The sequence below is a fragment of the Anomaloglossus baeobatrachus genome, chromosome 1, assembly GCF_048569485.1.
Source record: "Anomaloglossus baeobatrachus isolate aAnoBae1 chromosome 1, aAnoBae1.hap1, whole genome shotgun sequence".
Taxonomy (NCBI): Eukaryota; Metazoa; Chordata; class Amphibia; order Anura; family Aromobatidae; genus Anomaloglossus; species Anomaloglossus baeobatrachus.
The window spans coordinates 336548114-336575120 of record NC_134353.1 but is presented as its reverse complement, the minus strand read 5'-3'; the positions used below and the strand labels follow the sequence as shown (position 1 = coordinate 336575120).

General features: G+C 42.1%; 1 protein-coding gene across 1 annotated transcript in view; it reads right to left on the bottom strand.

Moving 5' to 3' along the window:
- DNAH6 (dynein axonemal heavy chain 6) overlaps window positions 1–27007 on the bottom strand; it is a 596499-nt gene that overhangs the window by 103150 nt on the left and 466342 nt on the right. Inside the window, exons 67-68 of the mRNA XM_075352201.1 lie at window positions 5650–5796; window positions 2167–2305 (exon numbers count right to left, since the gene is read on the bottom strand). Coding sequence (XP_075208316.1) covers window positions 2167–2305; window positions 5650–5796 — 286 coding nt within the window. The remainder of the gene's footprint in view (window positions 1–2166; window positions 2306–5649; window positions 5797–27007) is intronic.

Sequence of the window (27007 nt, the reverse complement as noted above, 5' to 3'; positions counted from 1 at the left end):
CACGTACTGGCAGAAAGTGGCAAGAAAACAGCATGCATACATTTCAACTTCCATTCTATGTGTCACTAACAAAACAAAAAAAAACATATTTCTAATATAACCTTTTATATAACTCAAGACTGTTTGAAGTGATTGACTCTAAAAACTCATACATTCTAAACAATGAAATAATGTGACTGAAGATATATAAATTTATTTTATATTATTAATTTATTTATATATTTATTTTAATCAAGACAAATCATGATGTCCCGCATGTATTCCTATCTGCAATATTTATGGCCAATTTTGCTGTGGCACCTTTCCCTACTGGAAGAACAGGGCCCTGATCAAGATTCCTAAATTCATGCTGACCACTTTCCCAATACAAGAGAATGGAGAACTGGCTACATATATTAATTCAGATGATGACTATTCACTTCTACAGGAAAAACATCCAATGTAAAGAGGAGAGAAGATCACAGAACCTCTGTTCCCCCTGCGGATGTGGAACTCACAAAGATTAGGCAAATCTGGCATATCCTGAGTATATAGGCCGCTTTACACGCAACGACATCGCTAGCGAGATGTCGTTGGGGGTCACGGAATTCGTGATGCACATCTGGCCTCGTTAGTGACGTTGTTGCGTGTGAAATTCACGAACGACCGCTAACGATCAAAAATACTCACCTTATCGTTGATCGTTGATCTAATCCCAAATATCGTTGATGGTGCTGGATGCAGGTTGTTCATCGTTCCTGAGGCAGCACACATCGCTACGTGACACACCCCAGGAACGAAGAACAACACCTTACCTGCGTCCTCCGGCAACGAGGTGGGCGTCTCTTTCGGCTGCTCTCCGCCCCTCCGCTTCTATTGGACGGCTGCCGCGTGACGTTGCTGTGACGCCGCACAAACTGCCCCCTTAGATAGGAGGCAGTTCGCTGGCCACAGTGACGTCGCTAGGCAGGTAAGTATGTGTGACGGGGACTAGCGATATTGTGCACCACGAACAGCGATTTGCCCGTGACGCACAAACGACGTGGGCGGGTGCGATCGGCAGCAACATCGCTAGCGATGTCCCTGCATGTAAAGTGCCCTTATGCCATAAATGTTAAAGAATACTATTATTTTAACTTTTATTCCATATGAAGCTTTGTAATATATCTTACTAGAGAAATTGCTTCTTTCTCCTCGTGGATAGAGATGAGCGGACCTGTGGAAGCTCTGTTTCGGTGGGTTCAGCCGGACTTAAGATAAAGTTCTGCACCCGAACTTGACCTGAACCACATTGGAAGTCACTGATTGGGCAGTTCGAGTCTCAACCACATTGGAAGTTACTGATTAAGCAGTTTGGGTCTCCGCCCACATACAGACAGCCATACACAAAGCATTTCCAGAGGAGGCAGGGTTTTTTATTTTAATTTTTTTTGGAACACACTACATCAAATAATGCTGGTTTAACCCCCAGTGAAAACCATTCTCTTTGGTTGTCTTCACGAATGATACAATGACACACTAGGTACAAAGCGGTGATTTTTATTTTTAGGGGACCAACTTATTGTATTGCCAAAGTGAAATATAGGTATAGCTACAAATACTTTAATGGGAATCTGTCTGATAGATCAACTCCCTCCAATTACATGTATGAGCATACAGATTTTTTTATATGTAACTCCATTCACACCTTTAGATCTTCAATAATTTGTTACATTCCTGAGAAATTATCATTTGCATTAATATGCAAATGAAGCATTAAATACTTTGGATGTGACAAAGCAATTAAAAAGCCACAGCTTCCCAAAGAGGTTCCCATCACCAGCTTCTTTAGCTTGATCGATAGCTCCCTATCCTATTTCCTGGCCTGACATCTAAGGTCTGATAGGCAGGCTCAAAAGACTGGGGCTGGTTAACAAAACAACCTGAGGAGGTAATGGCTTGTTAACTTTAATGCCATGGTCTGATCTCTTAACAGCTCATTTGCATATAAACTAAAACGCTGATTTCTTGGGAATGCAGCAACAGATACAAGATACAAAGGTGTTGATGGAATTACATTTCAAAGACATGCATGCTGATATAAACAGTTTTGATGGGTTGATCTTACTGACAGATTCACTTAAATGTTGAGTAAGTATAGCAAAGTATAACTTAGAGCTAAGAAGTGTCAAGTCAAACCTAGTTTACCTGTTATGTAGGTCAGGGCATCCCATGGTATTTTTCCTTCCTGACAGTATAGGTTTAGATTGAGTAAAGCGCACTCTCTGTCACTGTCATTAAATTCATAGCAGATGTTCCATCCTAATGGTCCAAACTTCTTCCTCTCCTATGATTAAATTATGGACACTTATTTAAGTATAGCAGTAAAGCAGTGTATATTTTCAGCTCAATGTCATGGATATTTTTTTTCCTTCTTACATATTGTTCCAAGAGGTACCAGTAACTAATTTGGCCTAAGATTTAGAACAGTTAGTGCAATTATACTTTCTGATATACAACAAAGCACTAAATCTGTGAATGTTAAATATCGTAACTTTAAATATTCTTTATTTTCATTTTTTTTAAATGCCATTTTGCATGGCTTACATGTTGAATGTGAAACCATTTATTTCCTTTTTAGCTTCCTCTATATCAGGGGTCTGAAACTCAACTAGGTTTGTGAGCCGCACATAGAAAAAGAAATAAATTTGGGGGGCCGAATTCTTTGCAGGACAAAGTGACATTTTTTTCTATACACCTTTATGATAATTTTATTCCGTTTTTATTTCATTTTTTTAACCCATTCATCATATCGGTTATATTACAGTTTTATAGCTTGGGTCCCTATGGATGTGGTGATAACAAGAGTGCACTTTCTTCTTCACTTTGGTTTTTAGTGGCGAAATATTTTTCCATGCCTTATTTTGAATTTTTTTTTACAAACTTATTCCTCCAATTGGCTACATACATTAATATTGTCTTAAAATTAGCACCATATAGTAATTCTGGCCAGCATCTTGAATTAATGTCTCTCCATTCTGTTCCTTATCTTTTAGTTATGTTCCCCATCCTGGTCCCTACCTGTAGTAATGTGCCCCATCCTGGTCCCTATCATGTAGTTATGTCACCATCATGGTTCCTATATTGTAGTTATGTGTCTCATCCTGGTCCCCATCTTGTAGTTATGTCCAAAATCCTGACCCTCATGTTGTAGTAATGACTCCATCCTGATTCCCTTCTCGTAGTAATGTCCCCATCCTGGTCCTCATCTTGTAGTAGCAACCCACATCCTGTAGTAAAGTCTTCGTTCCGGTCCCCATCTTGTGGTAATGTGCCTCATCTTCGAGTAACGTCCCCATACAGGTCCCCATCTTGTAGTAATGCCCCATCTGGTCCCCTTCTTGTAGTAATGCCCCCATCCTGGTCCTCATCTATAGTAATGTCTCTATCCAGGTCCCCATATTATAGTAATGTCTCCATCATGGTTTCCATCTTATAGTAATGTGCTCATCCTTGTCCCCTTCTTGTAGTAATGTGTCTATCTTTGTCCCTATTTTTCAGTAATGTCCTCATCCTGGTTCCCATCTTGTAGTAATGCCCCCATCCTAATTCTCTTCCTGTAGTAATGTCTCCATCTTATCGTAATTCCCCATCCTGGTCCCTATCTTGCAGTAATGCCCCCATTTTGGTCCCCATCTTGTAGTAATGTACCCATCCTGGTCCCCATCTTGCCATAATATACCCATCCTATTCCATCCTCATCTTCTAGTAATAATTACCCCATCCTGTAGAAATGTCCCATCCTGGTCTCCTTGTAGTAATGTGTTCAACCTTGTCCTCTTCTCATAGTAATGTCCCCATCCTGCTCCTCAGCTGTTATGCAGTTATGCCCTCTACCTAGTCCACATCTTGTACTATCATCTCCATTCAGGTTCCCATATTGTAGTAATGTCCCCATTCTGATCCTCATCTTGTAGTAATGCCCCATCCTGGTCCCAATCTTGCAGTAATGTCTTCATCTTGATCTCCTTGTAGTAATGTCCCCATTCTGGTCTTCTACCCTCGGTATTCTCGTTTCTTCACTTCAGGCCTGCAGTGACGATTTCAGCCCATTCCAGGCGAGTCGCCAGCCAGAGACCAGCAGCTGATATCAGCATGCCGATGCAGTGGCGTATGATGTTACTGCTATGCGCCACCATGCCGTCAAGCTGACATCAGCTGCTGACCTCTGATTGGGCAGTGGCTGGCATTGGCATTGTGGTGTAGAGAGCTTGTTGTCTCTGTATGGCAATACATTTAAATTATCTGTGCATCTAAAGAGGCACATTAGACTGAATTAAAGTGCTGATCTCGAAGGCCTGAAGTGCTGACATCGACGGTCTCCACTAAGCCGCAATTGTCAAGAGGTTTTCGGTGCCTGCAAGCCACATGAAGTAGCCTAGAATGTAGACTGTGTTTCAGACCTCTGCTTTACATGATAGATTAGTGTCTTTGGCCTTGTGTTGACTACTTGGTGAGAATTTTGGTCTGAACCTACCACATCTCCTGGGCAGGGGAGGAAACAAAAGACAGTATACCCACAAGACAGCAATTCTTTACTTAAAAACAGGCAGGGAAATGTTTTATCTCACAAAAAGAATCAGTTAAGATCTCATGCTGTAATGTCTATATACTCTCTTTTGTGCATTCCCCTGCCCAGGAATGTGGTATTGATCAGACCATATCCCTGTACCATGTCCCAGGAACACATATATAAGATTATCTCAGAACAGAAACATTTTTTTAAACACATCCAACTGTGGAAATTATGATTAGTATTCAAAGATCTATTAATTAAAATTTAATTTGTTCATGGAACAATATACAAATTGTATGGGGCCCAATTAATTAACCTTATGCAGTTTGCATTGGCCAATGTAACTAATACGGTCTTTCAGCAAACTGGCACAGCCATACAGGTCAGGGTTGATAGTTATAAGATACCCAAAGCATACTTGATGAAATTCCATTAGCATCACAGATAAAAGCAATTTTAATAAGAGCATGGCTACTTTTGGACATGAGTAAACATAGATCACAAGAAAAACCATACGAGGTCCATATATTGCAGCCATAATGCGGAAGCTAAAATGCTGCGCTACGTCCATTAGAAGCCAGCATAAAGTGAATTAATTAGAGGAGTATATAAATAAATCACACAGTTAGCCCCACTGTATTTCTATGCAAAGCACATAAGTGCTAATGAATTGCCGTCATCTGTTATTATAATAATAAGATCTAAAAAAACGACAATACCACAACGAACATCGTGATATAGAAAAATATAATTAATTATCATTCAATATTGGCAGAGCTGTTACCATACATACATTATCTGCAATACTATACAAGTGCAGTCATAGATCCAAGGGCACAATAAAAGCAATAATTCCGCACAGATTTAGGTACAACTGCTGAAAGTGCACAAAAAAGAAAATATTTCCATAAACTCTGCTTGATCATATTTATGCAATGCTCAACTCATATACTGTATACACAATAGTATAATATTAGTCTTAATAATATAGAAAAAAATAATCATATACCACTATGGTGGTGTCCCCATCACAAAGCCTTAAGCTATGGTATCCTTGACGCCATCATCACCAAATGCATGTTCCGCTAGATTAGTGAGTAAAACTGGAGACTCACCTGAATGATCGCATGGAAAAAGCAAATTCCAAAAATAACTTTCCTCCATTTCCTGCCCAGTAGATGCTCTTCAAAGAACGTGGGAGTAATTTCTGTAAACGCGCGACGGATATTAGCACGGAGACCTTTCGGAGGCTCATTAGTAACCTGCAACATAAAGTCATTTGCTGAAAATGTAATGACCTCTTTGTTGAACATTACTTTGTAACATCTCATTGTCCCCCTGTCTGACTCAATTATCTGGATTCCATATTGCGGCATTTCAAAGTATTTCTGAGCCCATGGCGAAAAATGTCTGATTGAAGTCAATCAAAGGTGGACCTTCTAATTTCAGAGCAACCGTGTGCTCTAAATTGCATCAGTAACAAAAAAAATTACATCTAACTTTACCCGTGAATATTGCTTAGTGCCGGTTTTTCATTAGTTTCATTTTTGTTCCACCAAAGACTATTTACATACTAACATTTTCTCAGAACTAAACAATTAAAAAGCTGAAATGAGTTTGGCTCTGTTTACGATTGTTGTTCTCAGTCAGTCAGGTTTTCTGAAATTTTTTTATTGAAAGAATAGCAATGTCTGTTGAGGTATTCTTGCTGAGAAAAATAATAATAATCCCTAAAGAAACTTGTCAGACCCCACAATAAGTCAGTGGGGTTCTTTCTGGTTTGTTGTGATCTGTTCAAAATCAGAAGTATATGAGCAAAGCCTAAATGCCCACATAGACATTATGGGGGGACTCCCAACTCTGCCTTGACAGATAATGTTGGAGAAGAAAAGGATCCATCATGTTGAGCTTCTGAAGTCCTATCCTTTTGTTCCGCAGGAAGGTAAGCCTTTTTATGTAAATACAGGTACATTCAGTTGTGCAAGCGTTTCGGTGTTAGGGGGCCCCTCTACTCTAGATTGTCATGATAATTCAAGCTCTGTTGAAGAAAGTGCTGGAATTTGATACCTGTCGTAAGGCTTAAGGGTATTTTACACGCTGTGACATCGCTACCGATATATCGTCGGGGTCACGTCATTAGTGACTCACATCCGGTGCGGGTAGCGACATCGCAGCGTGTGACACCAAGGAGCGACGATCAACGATCGCAAAATCGTCCAAAAACTGTGATCGTTGACACATCGCTCCTTTCCATAATATCGTTGCTGCTGCAGGTACCATGTTGTTTGTCGTTCCTGCGACATCACACATCGCTACGTGTGACACCGCAGGAACGACAAACATCTCCTTACCTGCGTCCACCGGCAATACGGAAGGAAGGAGGAGGGCAGCATGTTACGTCTCGCTCATCTCCGCCCCTCCGCTTCCATTGGACGGCCGCTTAGTGACGTCGCGGTGACGCCGAACGCACCTCCCCCTTGAAGGAGGGATTGTTCGGCGGTCACAGCAACGTCACTGCACAGGTATGTGCGTGTGACGCTGCCGTAGCGATAATGTTCGCTACGGCAGCGATCACCAAATGTTGCACGTGCGACGGGGGCGGGTGCTGTCGTGCTAGACATTGCTAGCAATCACTAGCGATGTCACAACGTGTAAAGTACCCTTAACTGTAGTCTTAGTGCAAAATCTATATTTTATGCAAATCAATATCTAGAAAGAATCACACGAGTTTTGTTGGAGAATAGCTTAAAACAGAGGCAAAAAAAAGACAAAGTGTAACCGTGCCATAGCAGTGCTACACTATGAACATAAGAAAATTATAGCCTGTTGCTCACACTAACTTTCTGTGTCCACACACATAAATTGAATGATTAAATGTACAGCTAAGAAGCTGTAGGAGAGTGAACTGTAACCTGCTACCCCTGAAGACGTTCTTGTTTATACGAGTGTATACTGTGTAATATATTTGTAGTGACAATAAGATGTGTAAGTTCCCCATGTGTATCGCTTTGGGTACAGTACTACCGGCCCCCATTAGGTGTCATCAGTCTTGGGTTCCCTAGCTGGTAAGGGAAGCATAAGTCTCAGGCATAATGAAAGGGCTGAAGAAGTTAACTAAGCAAGTGGCTCACAGTGAAAGGGATATAGTATAGGGTATTTCCTGATTTTAGAGAATTGAGTAGAGATGTGTTAAAAGTTATGGTCCAGTTAGTAGTGTTGTGTGGAGAGAACGAACCAAGAAGGAAGCAAAGATGATGGGAATGGACTGTAGCTGAAACTCCTTGGAGGAAAATTGAGGGAACAGAAAGCTCCCCCATGAAAGAAGGCTAGGTTGAACAGTGTGGACAGTAGTGGGTTCAGTAATGACTGATGGTCACTGACACTGGGGGAATCAACTCAAGGAGTGATTCCAAAGTAGTAGCATAGCTGTATAGGGGTGCCTAGTCACAGCGATACACATGGACCCATGTGGTTGGCTATCCAGGGGACAGTTAAGTGCCAAACCTCCATCCTCCTTGGTAGCGGGTGTGAACTTGTCTACAATGTAATGAAAGAGCCGGTCTGCACAACACTGTTAATACCTTATGAGAAATAGAGTGTGAAACTTGTTGTAAGTAAACTACCTGCAATTTGTAACTGTTGTGGACTCGGGTTTAATAAGCATGAATGCGGAACCATACAGTGAAAATGAGACAATGAGAAACTGACTTGTGACCGAAAAGTACCGCTGTGGCAATGTAACACCTCCACACCCACTCAAACCCCCATGTCTGTAGCGTGCTGTGGTGAGCGAAGCAGTCAATCCCTCGCCTATGACTACTGCCCCAGCCCACAATATAAAGCCAGACTGTATTGGAAAGATTAGAAGAGTTTGTTCATTCAGCAGAAAGATTGTTCATAGGGCACCAACCTTAAATGGTTCTCTGGGTATGTGATATTGATGCCCTGTGCTTAGAATAGGGCATCAATATCAGACTGGTTGCTTTCCAACATCTGGCACCTCCATCAGCTGTTATTAGCTCCAGTCGTGGCTGGATGTAATTGCTGAACACAGCTGCACTATGCAGGTCCATAAAATGTGTAGCAGTCATTACCAGTTAGTGCATATTAGCTACTGTTCTTAAGGTTGCTACAACAGTGAACTTTTCTACGCAGAGCAGCTTCATTCAATGTTTACATCTGGCCACAATCAAAGTTGCTAGGGACTAATCAGTGAGAGGGTACATTGTATCAGATTCCCATCAATATTATATTGATAACCTTCCTCAAGGGTTAATATCACATGCCTGGAGACTCATTTTAACTAAGATATCCCTTTCACTGCAGACATAATAGCACTCACAAGTGCTATCTGTACAGTTCTCCCATCAGATCTTAATTTCTTGCGAATTGCAAGCTCAGATGTACCGGATAATTTTTTTGCTGCTATATTTCTGTTACACATGTTGTCATGCATGAAATCCATGCAAATTCATTTGTTATCTACAAATGGAGTTTTGAAAACCTTATCCACTTGTATTATTATGTAAACTGCCATGGATTTGTGCTGTGTAACCCACTCTACAAGTGTGAGACAATTCCACCATTTTTGTACCCTGCTCAATATGTGGGGTGGCTGAAATGTTTGCATATTATATCTTTGTAAAATGTCAATTAAAATTTAGAGTTTAGAAAACACAAATAAATGGTTTTCAATACTAGTGATCCTGAGTTTCACTTTGTGTACGTACAGTATATACATGTACACAGAGGCTGACATAAGTATTGAACACATCAATTTTCTAAGTAAATATATCTCTAAAGGTGCTATTGACATAAATTTCTCCCAAGATGTAACAACCCATCCAATTCACACATGCAAAGAAATCTATCCATTGATGTACATACATTAAGTGATGTGCAATAATGAGAAATCACAAGGGAAAATGTATTGAAAACATGGAGAAAGAGAGGTGCAAAAAGCCATGGAAAGTCATGACACTAGCTGAAATCCGTAATTAGAAAGCAACCTTAGTGAAAAATAATATTAGCGGGTTAAACTGATGGCCCATAAAAGGTGTATCATTAGCAAGTTGCCACACAAGAAAACATCTCATGATGGGTAAAACTAGTGAGCTGTCTCAAGACCTTTGCAACCTTATTGTTGCAAAACATGCTGATGGCATTGGTTACAGAAGAATTTTTAAACTACTGTAGGTTCCAGTGAGCACTGTTGGGGTCATAATACAGAAATGGAAAGAAAATTATTTCACCATAAACTGGCCACGACAAGTTGCTCCCTTCGAAATATCAGAAAGTGAAAATAATTATCAGAAGAGTTGATCAAGAGACAAGAACCATGTGGAGAGCTACAGAAAGACCTGGAATCAGCAGATACAATGTTTTAAATAAGGCAATAAGTAATGCACCTAACATCCATAGCCTGTATGCATGCTCAACACGCAAGACTCCATTTCTGGAACAAAAACAATGTAGCTTGCTCAACAACAATTAGGCAAGTCTGTGAAATACTGGGAGAATATAGTCTGGTCAAATTAGACCAAAATTGAACTCTATGGATGCCAAAATACACACTGCTGTATATCACTACAAAAACACCATACCAACAGTGAAGTTTCGAGGAGTGAACATCATGGTGTGGGATTATATTTCAGCATATGGCACTGGCAAAATTCATGGAATTGAAAAAAGGATGAATGGACAAATGTACTGAGACATTGATGATAAAAATCTGCTACCATCTGCCAGGATGATGAAGATGATATGAGGGTGGATATTTCGGCAAGACAATGATCCCAAACACAAGGCCAAGGAAACTTTTAATTGGTTTCATAGAAAGAAAATAAAGCTGCTAGAATGTCCCAGGCAATCATCTGACCTGAATCCAAAATGTAATGTTATTTCACAAGCTGTATATACACTAAAAATCAAAATTAACCCCTTCACGACCGGCCGATTTTTCGCTTTCCGTTTTTTTTTTTGCCATTCTTTTTCTGAGAGACGTAACTTTTTTATTTTTCAGTCAATATGGTCATGTGAGGGCTCATTTTTTGCGGAACGAACTGTACTTTTAAATGAAATCCTCAGTTTTACCATATAGTGTACTGGAAAATGGCAAAAAAAATTCCAAATGCAGAAAAATTGCAAAAAAATTGCAATAGCACTATGGTTTTTGAGATATTTTATTCACTGTATTCATTATATGGTAAAACTGATGTGTGGGTGTGATGCCTCAGGTCAGTGTGAGTTCATAGACACCAAACATGTATAGGTTTACTTTTATATAAGGGGTTAAAAAAAAATCGGAAGTTTGTCCGAAAAAAGTGGCGCACGTTTTACGCCATATTCCGTGACCCGTAGCGTTCTCATTTTTTGGGATCTATGGCTCAGTGATGGCTTATTTTTTGCGTCTCGAGCTGACGTTTTTAACGGTACCATTTTTGCGCAGATGCTACGTTTTGATCGCCTCTTAGTGCATTTTGCGCAAAAGTTGTGGCGACAAAAAAACGTCGTTTTGGCGTTTGGAATTTTTTTGCCGCTACGCCGTATACTGATCAGATTAATTGATTTTATATTTTGATAGATCGGGCGTTTCTGAACGCGGCGATACCAAATGTGTGTATATTTTTTATTTTTTTAACCCTTTAATTTTCAATGGGGCAAATGGGGGGTGATTTGAACTTTTAGGTTTTTTGTTTTTTTTTTAATTTTTTAAAACTTTTTTTAAACTTTTTTTTTTTATTTTACTAGTCCCCCTAGGGGGCTATTGCGATCAGCATTCCGATCGCTCTGCAGTATCTGCTGATCACAGCTACAAGGCTGTAAACAGCAGATACGCTCTCTTTCTCTTTAGCTGTGCCGCGGGCACAACGAAAGTGAAAGCAAGTCAAGTGTAGTACAGGAGTCATCACATGACCCTGTGCTGCCATGACAACTATCGGGAGTCACGTGATCGCGTCACGTGACTTCCGGTATCGGCGGTAAGTAAAATTTTACCGCGATCGTGCTTATAATGGCGCTGTCACATATTGACAGCGCCATATAAGGGTTAAACGGCACGAGCAGATAACGATTCTGCTCGTGCCTAGCAGGCACACATCTCAGCTGTGAAAATCAGCTGAGATGTGTGCCGATCGCAGCATGATGCTGCCGGCAGACCGCGGGCAGTAAGGGTATGACATTTAGGACGTAATTTTACTGCCCGCGGTCGTGAAGGGGTTAAAGAACAACACACAATTTCCTAAATGTTAAGCTCATTCTATGTGATTATATCCCAACATGAATAAACTAGCAGTTTTTTAAACTAATTTCAATGAATTTATTCCACAGAATATAATAAAAATGTAAATGAGATAAATCATAAAGAACACTGATCAAAATGCAAGTTACTGGTGTTAATCTGGCACCTGGTGCTAATTTCCTTAATTATCTGACAAACCCTATGTAACTGGCAGCCTAACTTTCCAGTTTGCACTGACTTTGCAAAAATGGTGTGCCGTTCCAAAGTGACTCAAACCCTCCAGCAGCAGGTTGTCCAGATGAAGGCCAAAGGGGTGACCCTATCAGTCGTAGCATGAGATGTTGGTGATTCCAAGTCTGTGATTTCAAGAATATTGCATCTTTACAACATCACAAACTCTTTCAAGTCCCCCAAGAAGGCTAGTCACCATTGAAAGACAAATGCAAGAGAGGACAGGATAATACGGAGGATCTCCTTGGATAATCATTTGAACACTGCATCTGGATTTGCTCACCAGTTCAGCACTAAACATGGTAGGGATCTATCTTGTCATACAGTGTCAGACCTTTTAAGAGCATTTAGACTGAAAGACCACTATGCAGTGACCAAACCTCTCATTAGCAGAAATAATCAAAAGGCTAGACTCACCTTTAGTGAGTAGCTTGTTGTGTGGCCAGAGGTGAAGTGGTCGACAATACATTTTAGTGCTGAAAGCAACTTTACTTTATTTGGGTCTGATGGGAAACATTATGTTTGTCAACAAGCTGAGGAAAGACTGAACCCAAAGTGTGTTAAGAAGTCAGTGAAAGGTGGTGGAGGAAGTGTCATTATTTGGGGAAGGTTTTCTGCAGCAGGAGTTGGACCTCTCATACAGCTATATGCAGAGTGAATGCAAGTCTGTATCAGAACCTTTTTCAACAACATAAGGTTCCTTACTTGCGTTCATCATTCAATCCGCCAGCAATTTTCATGCAGGACAATGATCCCTGTCACACAGCAAAACGGGTAAAGCAGTTCCTTGAAATAGAAAACATTGAAACAATGAAATGGCCAGCCCATAGTCCTGATCTAAACCAAACAGAAAACCTCTGGAAAATTCTTGGTGACAAAGTTATGGCCAAGAAACCTACAACGGTCAAAGAACTGTGGAAGAGACTGGAAGAAGAGTGGACGAAAATCACACCAATGCAGTGTGAGAGACAAGTGATGTCCTGTGGCGGCAGATGTGCTGAAGTAATTCAAAGCAAAGGCATGTACACTTCCAACTGATTGGTGACTCTTGTTACCTTCAGAAAATTTAGTTAGAATCTTTCTCTGTGCTACAGTCAGTTCTCTAATTATCATCACATTGTGGGAAAAATAAAGGTTTTATGTTGATAAACTTTGGATCTTTTGTAAAACACTGTTCTAGAAGCATGGTGTATCCATTACTAAAAACCTTCAAGTGTTGAACAATGTAGATTACATTATTTCTGAAAAAAGTAAGTGATCATACATTGTTCTCTAATTTTTATCTCCAGTGTATGTGTGTAGAATAGCTAAAGAGGTGTTTATATGGCCAAATAATTTAAAGGCAGTCTGTCAATCCGAAATGCATTTTAAATGAGCTATAGCCTGTTGTAGAGCACTTAGACCCTTCATCAACCATACTTGTTATGAACCTCTTACTGGTACAGTGTCTCAGAAAATAACGTGACATTTATATGGCCAAGAGTTTGGTTTACAATTATGCCTCCTCATTTACATATTGCGGCCCTTCTGCTTCTGAATAAGAGTGCTCACTTTCCAGAGTGAGCAATAATACGCTGGTTTGTGTGTGACTTTGTACATGCATGCAGTGGCTAGATGCGTTCTCCTCACTCCTTTTTTCTGATGCCACACTTTGCACTTTTGGGTGTATTTGTGTAGCGAATGGCATCAGGCAAAAGGAGACACAGGAGAGAACACACTTGACCACACACACTGGCTGCATTCAGAGAGTGCTCACTCTGAGAAGCGAGTACTGTCAATCAGAAGACAAAGAAGGCCCTTGATATGCAAATAAGAAGGTGTAATGGTGCACCAAACTATGGGCCACGCCAAGGGTGCACCATAGATCCCTCAATTGCATACAAATTAAAAGTTTTTTTTCTCAGGCATTGTATCAGTAAAAGGGACAATGGTTGTTGTAGGGGCTAAGTCTTATACAATACTGTATAACCCATTTAAAATGCATTTTCACTCTTTAATGGAGCTTACTTAACTCTTCTTAAAGAGGACATATTATCTTCAACTCTTCTTTGTGAGCATCTTCATAATGATCATGTTTTCTTGGCTTACAAGAAAGAGTGAGTTATCTCTCTGTAATGGAGAGTCCCAATAATGAAAAAAAACAAACAATGCCAGTTATACACTGTGTACAGAATTATTAGGCAAATTAGTATTTTGATCACATGATAATTTTTATACAAGTTGCCCTACTCCAAGCTGTATAGGCTTGAGAGCCAACTACCAATTAAGTAAATTAGGTGATGTGTATCTCTGTAATGAGGAGGGTGTGGTGTAGTGACATCAACACCCTATATAAGGTGTGCTTAATTATTAGCCAACTTCCTTTCTTTTGGCAAAATGGGTCAGAAGAGAGATTTGACGGGCTCTGAAAAGTCCAAAATTGTGAGATATCTTTCAGAGGGATGCAGCAGTCTTGAAATTGCCAAACCTTTGAAGCGTGATCACCGAACAATCAAGCATTTCATGGCAAATAGCCAACAGGATTGCAAAAAGCGTGTTGGGCAAAAAAGGCGCAAAATTACTGCCCATGAATTGAGGAAAATCAAGCGTGTGTGACGCCCTGGACTAGCCAGGTAGTCACAGATAGACCCCCGCACAACACCAGTCCCACACAAGGTAACACCAGCCAACCACATAAAAACCTAGTCACCTCCCTCAGAGCTTAATGGACACACCAGGGGGGCGGAGCCAGGCAGTTGGCCACACCCACCGAGGAATCCAGAGGGCCTGAGGCAGGAAACACAGAGGCAGTGGCAGTTTGTCAGACAGTGTAGTGAGAGTCAGTTCTGACAGTGGAGTGGAGCAGGTGAGGCCTATGCATCAGGCCGGAGCAGACTGACAGGTGCCAGGGTCGGAGCCCTCGTACCGTGGCTAGGAGGCATACGGTGGCCTAGCCTGCAGGAGCCAGGAAGACGGCTCGGTGGAACCATGGTGGACCGGGACAGGGTAGTGGCCCGCCGGTACCTACCCGGGGAACCAACTCGGAAACTGGAGCACACAGGGAAGTACTCAGACCCTGAAACGAGGTCCAGAAGCCACTGGACTGAGTTAATTCACTGATTGCGGTCTGAACTTTAGGTCCTTTCCCACCCAAGTCCCGACTGAAGACAACAGCCCACCGAGGGGGACAGAAAGCCATCGCACAGGCAGAGAGATCCCACGGGCCAGCGTCTGTGGGCAAATGGGCTCCTCCGACATACACAAAGCCGGGGAGCGGACTCCCGTTGCTCAAGCACAGGCAGTCTATACATTCACAACACGGTGCAGGAGAAAGGCCAAAACCCCCGAACCGGGTGGGGGGCTAGACGCATTCGGCTGCAGGCACCGACCACCATCAACTTTGTTTACCAAGGACTTGTGTGTGTCAATAACTGTGAGTACAACAGTGCCATCCGGCAGCGCGCTGCCCTGCACCGCCCGGCTACTCTCCACAACGGCGCCATCATCCCTGCCAACGGACGGGTTAACATCTTGCTGCATAACTATCTCCCCCGGGTGCCCCGTAACTGCAGCGGTGGTGTCTACACCTTCACCACGTCCCATGGGTGGCGTCACGAACTCAAACACGGCTTCGGCCATACACCTACCTACCTCCTAAGTAGCGCATGCTCCCTTTCAGAGCGAAGTGACCCCCGGTCCGGAGGCGCTCGAGCCATCCACCAAAGAGCCCGGATCCGAGCGGCTCGGCTGCAGCCGAGCGCAGGGCGGTACACGGGAAGCTGCCAAGATGCCATTTGCCACCAGTTTGGCCATATTTCAGAGCTGCAACATTACTGGAGTATCAAAAAGCACAAGGTGTGCCAGACTCAGGGACATGGCCAAGGTAGGGAAGGCTGAAAAACGACCACCTTTGAACAAGAAACATAAGATAAAACGTCAAGACTGGGCCAAGAAATATCTTAAGACTGATTTTTCAAAGGTTTTATGGACTGATGAAATGAGAGTGACTCTTGATGGGCCAGATGGATGGGCCAGAGGCTGGATCAGTAAAGGGCAGAAAGCTCCACTTCGACTCAGATGCCAGCAAGGTGGAGGAGGGGTACTGTTATGGGCTGGTATCATCAAAGATGAACTTGTGGGACCTTTTCGGGTTGAGGATGGAGTGAAGGTCAACTCCCAGATCTACTGTCAGTTTCTGGAAGACAACTTCTTCAAGCAGTGGTACAGGAAGAAGTCGGTATCGTTCCAGAAAAACATGATTTTCATGCAGGACAATGCTCCATCACATGCATCCAACTACTCCACAGCGTGGTTGGCCAGTAAAGGTCTAAAAGATGAAAAAATAATGATATGGCTTCCTTGTTCACCTGATCTGAACCCCATAGAGAACCTGTGGTCCCTCATAAAATGTAAGATCTACAGCGAGGGAAAACAGTACACCTCTTGGAACAGTGTCTGGGAGGCTGTGGTGGCTGCTGCACACAATGTTGATCGTAAACAGATCAAGCAACTGACAGAATCTATGGATGATAGGCTCTTGAGTGTCATCATAAAGAAAGGTGGCTATATTTGTCATAAATTTTTTGGGGGGTTTGTTTTTGCATGTCAGAAATGTTTATTTCTAAATTGTGTGCAGTTATATTGGTTTACCTGGTGAAAATAAACAAGTGAGGTGGGAATATATTTGGTTTTTTATTAAGTTGCCTAATAATTCTGCACAGTAATAGTTACATGCACAAACAGATATCCTCCTAAGATAGCCAAATCTAAGAAAAAAAAACACTCCAACTTCCAGAAATATTAAGCTTTGATATTTATGAGTCTTTTGGGTTGATTGAGAACATAGTTGTTGATCAAGAATAAAAAAAATCCTCTAAAATACAACTTACCTAATATTGCAAACAGTACACTAGTCTGTTATTTTATAAAGTTTCCCTTAGGTGATTTATATCCTGATCATCTACAATTCTATATAAGTTATAATATGTTTTCCTGGAGGCTTTGAAAGTATAAAGGTAAATTCACAGATAATGCAGATAGGATATTTGTAAGATCTGAATTTAGACTCTTGGTTTTCAGAATGATAGCAATGGACTGGTTCCGGGGTACGAGATGCAGAAGTAAAATTCCTTTTAAAGTTGACGTTGTTTCTATTTATGTTCTGTAGTCAGCTGTACAGCATAATGAACTCTACACTTACCCATTTTTTATTTTACACATACTTTGTGTGATAAATGGCAAACATGGGGCGTGTCCTGGCTATGGAGGAGTGAGGACGTGTTTGTCTCAGCTCCTGCCACCGGACTACACTACTGACAATTAAACCAGCCCAAGAGCCTGGAAGAAAAGGATATGCAGCGCAGGAGAAGGGAGAGCTCCCAGGGGCCCAGCAGAGGAGCGTCACGGACAGAGGAGAAGGGAATTAGAGGCTTCCTTACCGGGCCGAAGCAGAGGACAGCACTGCAGACATCTCCCAAGATGGAGAGGCAGGGGAAGCCCCAGCAGCAGCAGAGACAGAGGGAGGAAAGCACCCGGGCAGTGGAGGAGAGGCAGCTGATAACCCCAGACAGCCAGCGTGTCCAGGTACAGGGGAGCCCTGGAGCAGGGAGCATGGGTACAACCCCCACCATTGCTGATTGCAGACCTGCAGTGGGGAGGCCTCAGGAGGGGGGAGAGGTGCCCTTACCCCTGTCACAGAAGGAGGACAATAATAAATCTCAAGCAGAGGCTGTTAATGCTGCAAATGGGGAACAGGGCCCTGCTAGTGGAAATCTCCTATCTTCAGTGAGACACAGCCTGAGTCAAAGTGTGTATGATATGGAAATGCAAGCAGAGTTAGAGCCTGCCACAAGTACAATAAGATCACATGAACCAGGAGTGCTAACAGAACTTAATGAAATCCGGGCACACATCTCTTCTATACCCACCAGAGAAGATATGGAGACATATATAGCAAGGCTGGAACAGGCATACCGCACAGAGCTGTCGGCCCTGAGGGGGGAGGTGGAAAGAGTGGACACTCAGAACCAAATACAGGCAGCTAAAATACAGAATATAGAAGACACCACTCAGGCACAAGGGGCCATTTTGGATCAACACTCCTGCCAAATACAATATATGGTGGAAGCAATGGACGATGCTGAAAACAGGGGCCGGAGAAACAATTTAAGGGTCCGGGGTTTACCAGAGTCTGTTGAACCTAAGGATCTCCAGAGAGCCCTCCAAGTGATGTTTAATGAGATCCTGGGTGAACCATCAAGCCAACCCCTGGAGCTAGACAGAGTGCATAGAGCGCTTGGCCCTAGACCTACACAGAATGACAGACCACGAGATGTGATTTGCAGGGTCCACCGTTATGTCCTTAAAGAGGCCATCCTGTTTAAGCTGCGCAGTGGAGTTTCACCAGCATACGAGGGGAGCCAAGTCCAGATTCTGCAGGACTTATCCCGTTTCACTTTACAAAGAAGGAGAGCACTGAAACCTCTCCTGGACATGCTCCGTTCGTATGAGTTTCAATACAGCTGGGGATTTCCCTTCCGCCTGCAGGTCCGACATGCGGGAAGAATGCATGTTCTTAGGAACCCGACTGATATGCCATCGTTTGCTGCAGCCCTGGACATTCCATTGGTGCCTATAGAGGAATGGCCGGTGTTTCCAATGGGGGTTTGGGGTGCTGCCCCAGATGGTGATCGGATGCGTGGCCCTCGAAGAGGAAGACCAGTCTGATGTTTAAGGAGTTATTGGTTCATAAACAAAAATTCATTGGGTTGTTTCTCAATAGAATGTACCTCCCAGTTTTGCTATAATTTTTTTGCCAGGGGGATTAAGTCTTTCTGATTATGAGGGGGGGGGTTCCCTCCCGCCTTCCTGGAAGAGGGGGCGGGGGGGCACCCCCTGACGGTGTATAGCACAATATTCTCTCTAGACCTTGTGTCCTCACATTATATAGGGCTCTGGCTGACAAACTAAGTTGAATAATTGCTTATTGTTAGTCCGGGGCAGGGGGCTCCTTTGTAGAAAGTTCCCTCCCTGATTGGGATAACACGCCATAAAGGAGTGGCGTAGTCTCACCATCCCTAGGTTAGACAGTTTGGTATTCTCTTATACCTATACAGTTACTTTTAGTCTTTTTAGACCCGACGTTAGGGTCTTGCTGTAACCTTGCAGGCGGGAGGCACTCTGACCTCCTTGCCTTTGGTTTCTACTGCTTTGTTGGTAGTTTCTTTTGTATTCTCGACCTTCTTACCTCTTCTCTTTTATTTCCTCTTCTTTTTCCCTGCTCTTCCTATCCTACTTGCCTGCACATCTCTCTCTCTCTCTCCCTAATCCCCGAACCTATCCCTAGAGTCCCCACCGTTCCTCCGCATTGAAATGACGCAGATTAATTGGGGTTCACTAAATGTGAGGGGACTTAATGTCCCGCAAAAACGCTCCCAGATATTTTTTGACATGCACAAAAAAAGAGTCCATATACTATTGATCCAAGAAACACATTTTAAAACGGGCCACCTCCCCATCTTTAGAGACAGATATTACACTAACTGGGTCCACAGTTCCAACCCAGAGTCAAAATCCAAGGGAGTGTCCATAGGCATCCATAAGTCCCTAGTGCACACAGTTCTAGATACACGGGTGGACACGGAGGGAAGATTTATATTCCTGAAACTTAATGTTAACTCATCCATCTTTACCATTGTCAATTGGTATCTACCGAATAGAGATCCGGCGACGACCTGCTCCTCTCTCCTGTCATCACTGGATGAATTCGCAGAAGGGACCGTGATCGTGGGCGGTGATTTAAACTTCACTTTGGACCCTAAGGTAGACACAACGTCGGGACATAACTTTCTCTCAATAAGGAAACTAACGAAGGTTAAACGTTGTATACAGGAACTCAGATTAGTGGATGTATGGAGAACACTACACCCAGTAGACCGTGACTACACATATTTTTCCCCGGCTCACTCTTCATACAGCCGCATAGACCTATTCCTTGTAAGTCAGAAGGCCCTGACATGGCAGATACAGGCCTCTATAGGCAGTATCTCTTGGTCAGATCATGCCCCCATATTTTTGAGCCTCACTATGCCGGATGGGCCTGGGAGGCCGTGGTCTTGGCGGTTGAATGATAGTCTGCTGAGGGACCAGGGATGCTTGAAAGACCTGCAGAACACAATAGATGAATTCTTGGAGATACACTCAGGAGACACTACTACCCTACCTGTTCAATGGGAGACACTAAAGTGTGTGTTGAGAGGGATTCTGATCAAACATGGGGCTAGGATTAAGAGGGAGAGAGCCCAAACCATTCTGTCTCTACTTCAGAATATTTCAGACCTAGAGAAGATCCATAAGCAGACATTATCCCCGGTGACACTGACAGAGCTAGTTAAAAACAGAGAGGAACTTAAATCCATTCTGGACCGACAATACGAGCGCCACAGGAATAGACTAAAAAGATTTATGTATGAATATGCGGACAAATGTGGCAGACCACTAGCTAGGTTATTACATCCGAGGGGGGACCCCAGTCACATCCCTACGATCAAAAAATCGGACGGCCTTTTGACTCAGAACCCAATCCACATAGCGGAGCAGTTTCAAAAATATTATAGTGACCTTTACAACATAAGGGGCAAATTTGGGGATATGCCACAAGAAGCTTTGGAGACTAAAATAAATGATTACATACTTAAAACAGCCCTGCCGACTATACCCAATACTGAGGTTGAAAACCTAGAAGCAGACTTTACAGAGACAGAAGTGGCATCTATTATCAGGGATTCTCCTTCAGGCAAAAGCCCAGGTCCGGACGGGTTTACCCCCAAGTTCTATAAAATTTTTCAGACTCAGTTATCCCCGTTCATGACCAAAGTATTTAACTCCATATCTGAAAACTCCCAGTGGGTAGCACAGTCTCTTGAAGCACACATATGTGTTATCCCCAAACCGGGAAAGGACCACTTGCTGGTTACAAATTACAGACCCATCTCACTGATTAATTTAGATTTGAAATTTTTCTCTAAAGCACTTGCCAACAGACTTGCCCTGTCCCTGCCTGGGATAATACATACGGACCAGGTGGGATTTGTAAAAGGCCGGGAGGCACGGGACAACACCAACAAATTGTTCCTCCTGATGGCTCGGTCGAGGGCTCAGTCTCTCCCCATGTGTTTACTTTCAGTGGACGCGGAGAAGGCCTTCGACCGGGTCAGTTGGAGCTTTATGATGGCAGCCTTGAGACAGGTGGGTTTGGGTCAGAAATTTTTGGGTAGAATTGCGTCCCTGTATACGAGACCCTCAGCAAAAGTCAGGACAAATGGGTTTCTATCATCATCCTTTCTGGTCCACAATGGAACGAGACAGGGATGTCCACTGTCGCCCCTCTTATACGTCATAGTCATGGAGCACCTTGCGGTCGCCCTGAGAAACAACACAAGCATCCACGGGATAGAGGCGGGGGGGGAGAGCCGTAAGCTGGCTCTATTCGCGGATGACCTTCTCATGTTCATTTCCCAACCACACATATCCTTCCCGTCCTTGCTTAAGGAGTTCGAACAGTTTGGCAACTTAAGCAACTTCAAAGTAAATTTTTCCAAATCAGAGGCCATGAACGTGACTTTATCGGCAGAAGACCTTGCGAGAGTATCACAAAACTTCCCTTTTAAGTGGCAACCGTCAGTTTTAAAATATCTGGGAGTTATGGTACCTAGGGATCCAGCAAAAATTGTACATCACAATTTTTTCCCCTTATTAGAAAGGACAATCAGGGACTTAAAGAAATATGACAAAAAGAGATTGACGTGGTTTGGGCGTATAAACGCGATAAAAATGGATGTGTTACCGAGGTTCCTGTTCCTGTTTCAGACAATACCCATACAGCTACCGCTAAGTTACTTCTCCAAGATCCGGACAGCCTTGTCTGGGTTTGTCTGGGGGAACAGGAGACCCCGAACAGGAATTAAAACTCTGACCAGACACAAAAGTGACGGGGGGGCGGGGCTCCCAAATTTTCAGTTATATTACAAGGCAGCTATCCTAACGAGATTACTGGACTGGCATTTTCATGGTAATTCGAAACAATGGGTGGTGATTGAACAGGATGTACTGGGAACTCCCTTACATTTACTTCCATGGTTAGAGAAAGAAAGTAGGATCCAGATAGCGAAAGGAATGGAGTTCACGCGGACAGCGATGGGGATGTGGGATGGAGAGATAAAAAAGGGATCTCTCTCTCAGGAGCAGGGCCCACTTACCCCCGTATTCGGTAATAAGAAGTTCCCCCCAGGACTCCACTCCCATAGATTCGGGGGATTTACTCGGGCGGATGATACCCGTTTTTGTCACGTGCTCCAGGGACACACCCTACCAACTTATACTTCCATGCAGGCCACAGGGAGAGAGATTTCCTGGATGGAATATATGCAGTTGAAATCTTTCCTCTCGTACCAGGACAGGGAGAGAAGGATGAGGACACCCCCTACTCCTTTTGAGAAAATATTTTTACAGGGGTCATCACCTGGACATGGCATCTCACTCATCTATAAAATGCTGAACCAGAGAAATAGGGTGGATAAACCTCACTTTGTCTGTAGGTGGGGAGAGGAACTGGGAGAGGATATTGCAGAGGACGATTGGAGCAGAGCGTACCTGTGGACCCACAAGCTTTCCTTGGCGTGCGCCGCTCAAGAGAAAAGTTATAAAATTCTCACAAGGTGGTACCATTACCCGACTAAATTACATGCTATATTTCCCTCTGTGTCTGATGTGTGCTGGAGGTGTGGCACAGACACAGGTACAATGCTACACATATGGTGGAGCTGTACTAAGCTGCAACCCTTTTGGGACTCAGTGTTCTACCTGTACAAAAAGATGAGCGGAGGTGAAATAGAAAAATCCCCCCAGGTTGCCCTTCTTTCTATGCTCCCAGGAGCTATTAAAACACAAAAAAGGGACATGTTGCGATTTTGCCTGGCGGCTGCCCGTATGATTATCCCACGATTTTGGAAACAGACTAGATGCCCTACGGTGCTGGATTGGTTGGAGGAGATGACAAACCTCCAGAGAATGGAGGAGCTGACAGCAGAACTAAATGGGAACACAGAAAAATTTACTACAGTTTGGAGACCATGGATTATGTTCATGGAGTCCCCAGAGTTTGTGGAGAGTTTGGCGAGCTTTTTGAGCTGAGAAACGGTGGGGAGTCTCATTCCTTCCCCCCCCTTTTTTCTTTGCTTTTCTTGCTTCCCCCCCCCTCCCCCCTTTTCTCTAATTTCCTCTTCTTTATGCTTATATCTTTCCTCTTCTTTCTTTCTTTTCTGAACATTAATCTGCATTTTTCTAGTTTCATTTTTTATATGAAAAGATTTATCAATAATTCATAAGACAATAGACATACAAGGAGAATGAGTATATTAGGATACGGGAAGTCAAAAGAAGTAAAATTCTGACCTATAATTTACAAGTGGTTGTATGGTAATAGCACAAAGATAATTTGAAGAATTCCAAGAAATTTAGTAATGTAACAATTTCTGGATGTTATCCCGGCATTGAGAAAATGATGCTTATGTATTGTAATTGCACAAATGATATGTTTGTATGTTGACAACAGTTTCATCAATAAAACAGATTTGAAATAAATGGCAAACATCACATTGTGAAGTCTTTATCAAATCATGAAATTACAAGTGTTCAGGGAGGAAATTGTTACATGCACATTTCTGTGTGAACTAAGATGTAATCAGACTGAAAACACTATTCTATAAAGACAAAGATGTAATCACATTCCAAAGCTAAAGCATTCAGGATTGAAAGGATTATTACGACTTTGCCTTCGCTGATGAAAGGGTCTTTAGCTGAGCCGCAGATAACATTTCTTGCCTCACTCAGCGGCATTATGCAGATGCATAAGCGATGGCAAACCTTTCAAAAATCACTCTTGCGAAAGCATTTCTCTGCTCAAACTAAATTGAGATCACGATGCTTTCCTACAAAAGACAACTTAAAAGCTTTAGTATTATTGTCAAGATGAGTGTCAGTGGTAAACAGCGATGATTTCGGATTGAATGTGCCTTTTAAGGTCGTGTAAGTTTTTTTTTTGTTAACTTTAATCAAAAAGAAATCCTTGAATGCATATAACAGTATGAATTGATAACATGTGGACATTTCTAGAAGTTAGCATCTGCACCATAGACAAATACTTCCGCCAATAAACGCTACACAATGAATCGATCAACTGATGCTGTGCCACTCCAAAGAATATAGTCTTATGGGTTTTATCTTGTTTTATACTGTTCTCCTGCAAAGTTTTCCAAATGTCAGTACAATAAACTTTATAATATAAGCTTATTAAGCAATGGTCCATCAATTCCTGTATCTCGCTTTACTGATGTCATCTCTACAAGTCAAGTGGTTCAGTGTCCTCAAGCCACAAAGCTCGGACCTCACCTCAACACAGATGATCCTACTCTTGGTGGTTGTCCTCTCAGTTATGTGCATGCATCGTCCCGTTACATAGTTCATGGATTTACAGATGCGTGGTCAAAATCTGTGTCCCTGTAATGTACTGTAGGTGGGATAACATTATGCTAGGCAAAGATGTACTAGGCATTGTGGGAATTGTAGTTTCAGCATAAAGATAGAACTCCAGATACATCCAGACATGACTGCCCTGCAATGTAACCGATTCCAAGAGAATTTTCTGACCTTGGCACTCCTCATTTCTTAATCCTATATAGCATATCTAGGATGAGCTAAAATGGGTTCTTCCAAGTGCTGAGTGAGAGAAGTGATCCTGTGCATATGGGCAAATATTCCTACCTAATGAAATCTATGCAACCAGGAATTGCTGCAATTCTGAAGGCCAAAGATGGTCCAGTACACTACTAAGTAGTGTCTCTAAAAGTGTCTATTCAGTATATGCTGAATAATAGATCTGTGAATATACAGTGGGTGAAATAAGTATTGAACATGTCACCAATTTTCTGAGTAAATATATTTCTAAAGCTGCTATTGACATGATATTCTCACCAGAAGTCAGTAACAACCCATCCAATCCCCACAAGCAAATAAATCAAACTGGAAATTTCCATAAATTATGTGTAAAAAAAAAAAACAAATGACACATGGAAAAATGTATTAAACATGCTTACTTAAATATTATTTAATAGTATGTACAAAAGCCTTTGTTGGTGATGACAGATTCTGCCTCCTGTATGGCGAAACTAGTTGCATGTATTGCTCAGTTGTGATTTTGGCCCATTCTCCGACATAAACACACAGCTTTAGTCCCTTCCATAAATTTTCTATTGGATTTAGACTGGATTTAGTTCAGGTGATTGGCAGGGCCATTCTAGTAGCTTTATTTTTTTTCTCTGAAATCAATTGAGAGTTTTCTTAGTTGTGTGTTTCAGATCATTGTCTTGCAAAAATGTCCATTCTTGTTTCATCTTCATCATCCTGCTAGATGGCAGCATATTTTTAGCAAGAATGTCTAGATACATTTGTCCATTCATCCTTCCTTCAATGATATCAAATTTGGCAAAGCCTTATGCTGAAAAACAGCCCCGCACCATGATATTCCCACATCCAAACTTCACTGTGGTATTCAGTGCCTATTGGCCTCCAAACATGTTGTGTATTATGGTATCCAGAGAGTTCCATTTTGGTCTTATCTGACCATACATTATATTCTCAGTATTTCACAGGCTTGTGTAAATGTTGTTGAACAAACCTTAAATGAGCTTGAACATGTCTTTTGTTGGGAAATGGAGTTTTGTGTGTTGAGCAGCTATATAGACCATAGAGGTCTTACTTATTGTTTTCATTGAAAAAAATTGTACCTATCTTTCTGTATGTCTCCATAGGTAGTCCTATTTGGATAATTTTCCCTCCTCTGTCTGAAATCTTATGGGAAGCACCTGCTCGTGACCAGTTTATGGTGAAATGATGTTCATTCCACTTCCAGGTTATGGCACCAACAGTGCTCGCTGGAACCTTCAGTAGTTTTGAAATTATTCTGTAACCAATGTCATCAGTATGTTTTGCAGCTATAAAATTGCGAAGGTCTTGAGACAGCTCACTAGTTTAACCTATCATGAGATGTTTCTTGTGTGTCACCTTGGTAAAGAGACACCTTTTTATAGGCCATCAGTTGAACCAGCTACTATTTTTTTACTAAGTGGCAGGATTGCTATCTAATTACTGATAGATTTCAGCTATTGTTATGACTTTCCATGGCTTTTTGCACTTCTCTTTCTTCATGTGTTCAATACTTTTTCCCTTTGTAATGTCTCATTATTGCACATAACTTCATTTATGATCATCTATGGTTTGATTTCTTTGCCTGATCGGATTAAATGGTGATGTTTTCAATACTTATTTCACTCGCCGTATACCATCCTGCACCTTGACACAATAGAGTTTGTAACCCTTGCTAACTGCAGACACAAGAAACTGTACACCCCTGGGGGTGATACTAATAAAGGTATAGTAAGCTATAACAGACACTTGTTTTTGTAAGGTTCATTAACACAAATTCAATTAACATTTCTGGCTCCCAAGTTTGCAGCCATCCATTTTATTTTTCCACTGAGACCTGACAAAAACCTTTGAGACTAAGAGTATAGATATTAACCACAGAAAGTCAGTACTAATGCTTTGTCTCTGTTGTATGGTAAAACTTCGGCTATGTGGAACATAAAACAAAAATCTGATGGGCGTAACTGGTCAAGGTGGTCTAAAGACCTTTCTAATGTTCTAAGGACCATAGTGACCACAGGGCATTATGCTTATATTCAGGTATGTATTTGATGGCTGTGCATTTTCTGTATAACCCTAATACTAAATCAAAATGATTATAGTTATAGGTATTGGCCGTGCTGGCAATTGATTTTTTGTTAAGAAAAATAGGCTGAATGCTGCAAGTCACCTTCAGGAATTCAGAAATTATCTGTAATCTGCAAGGAAACTTGGTAGAAAGTGTTCCATATCCAAGCAAAACCATCCCAGTAAAAACAAAGTGT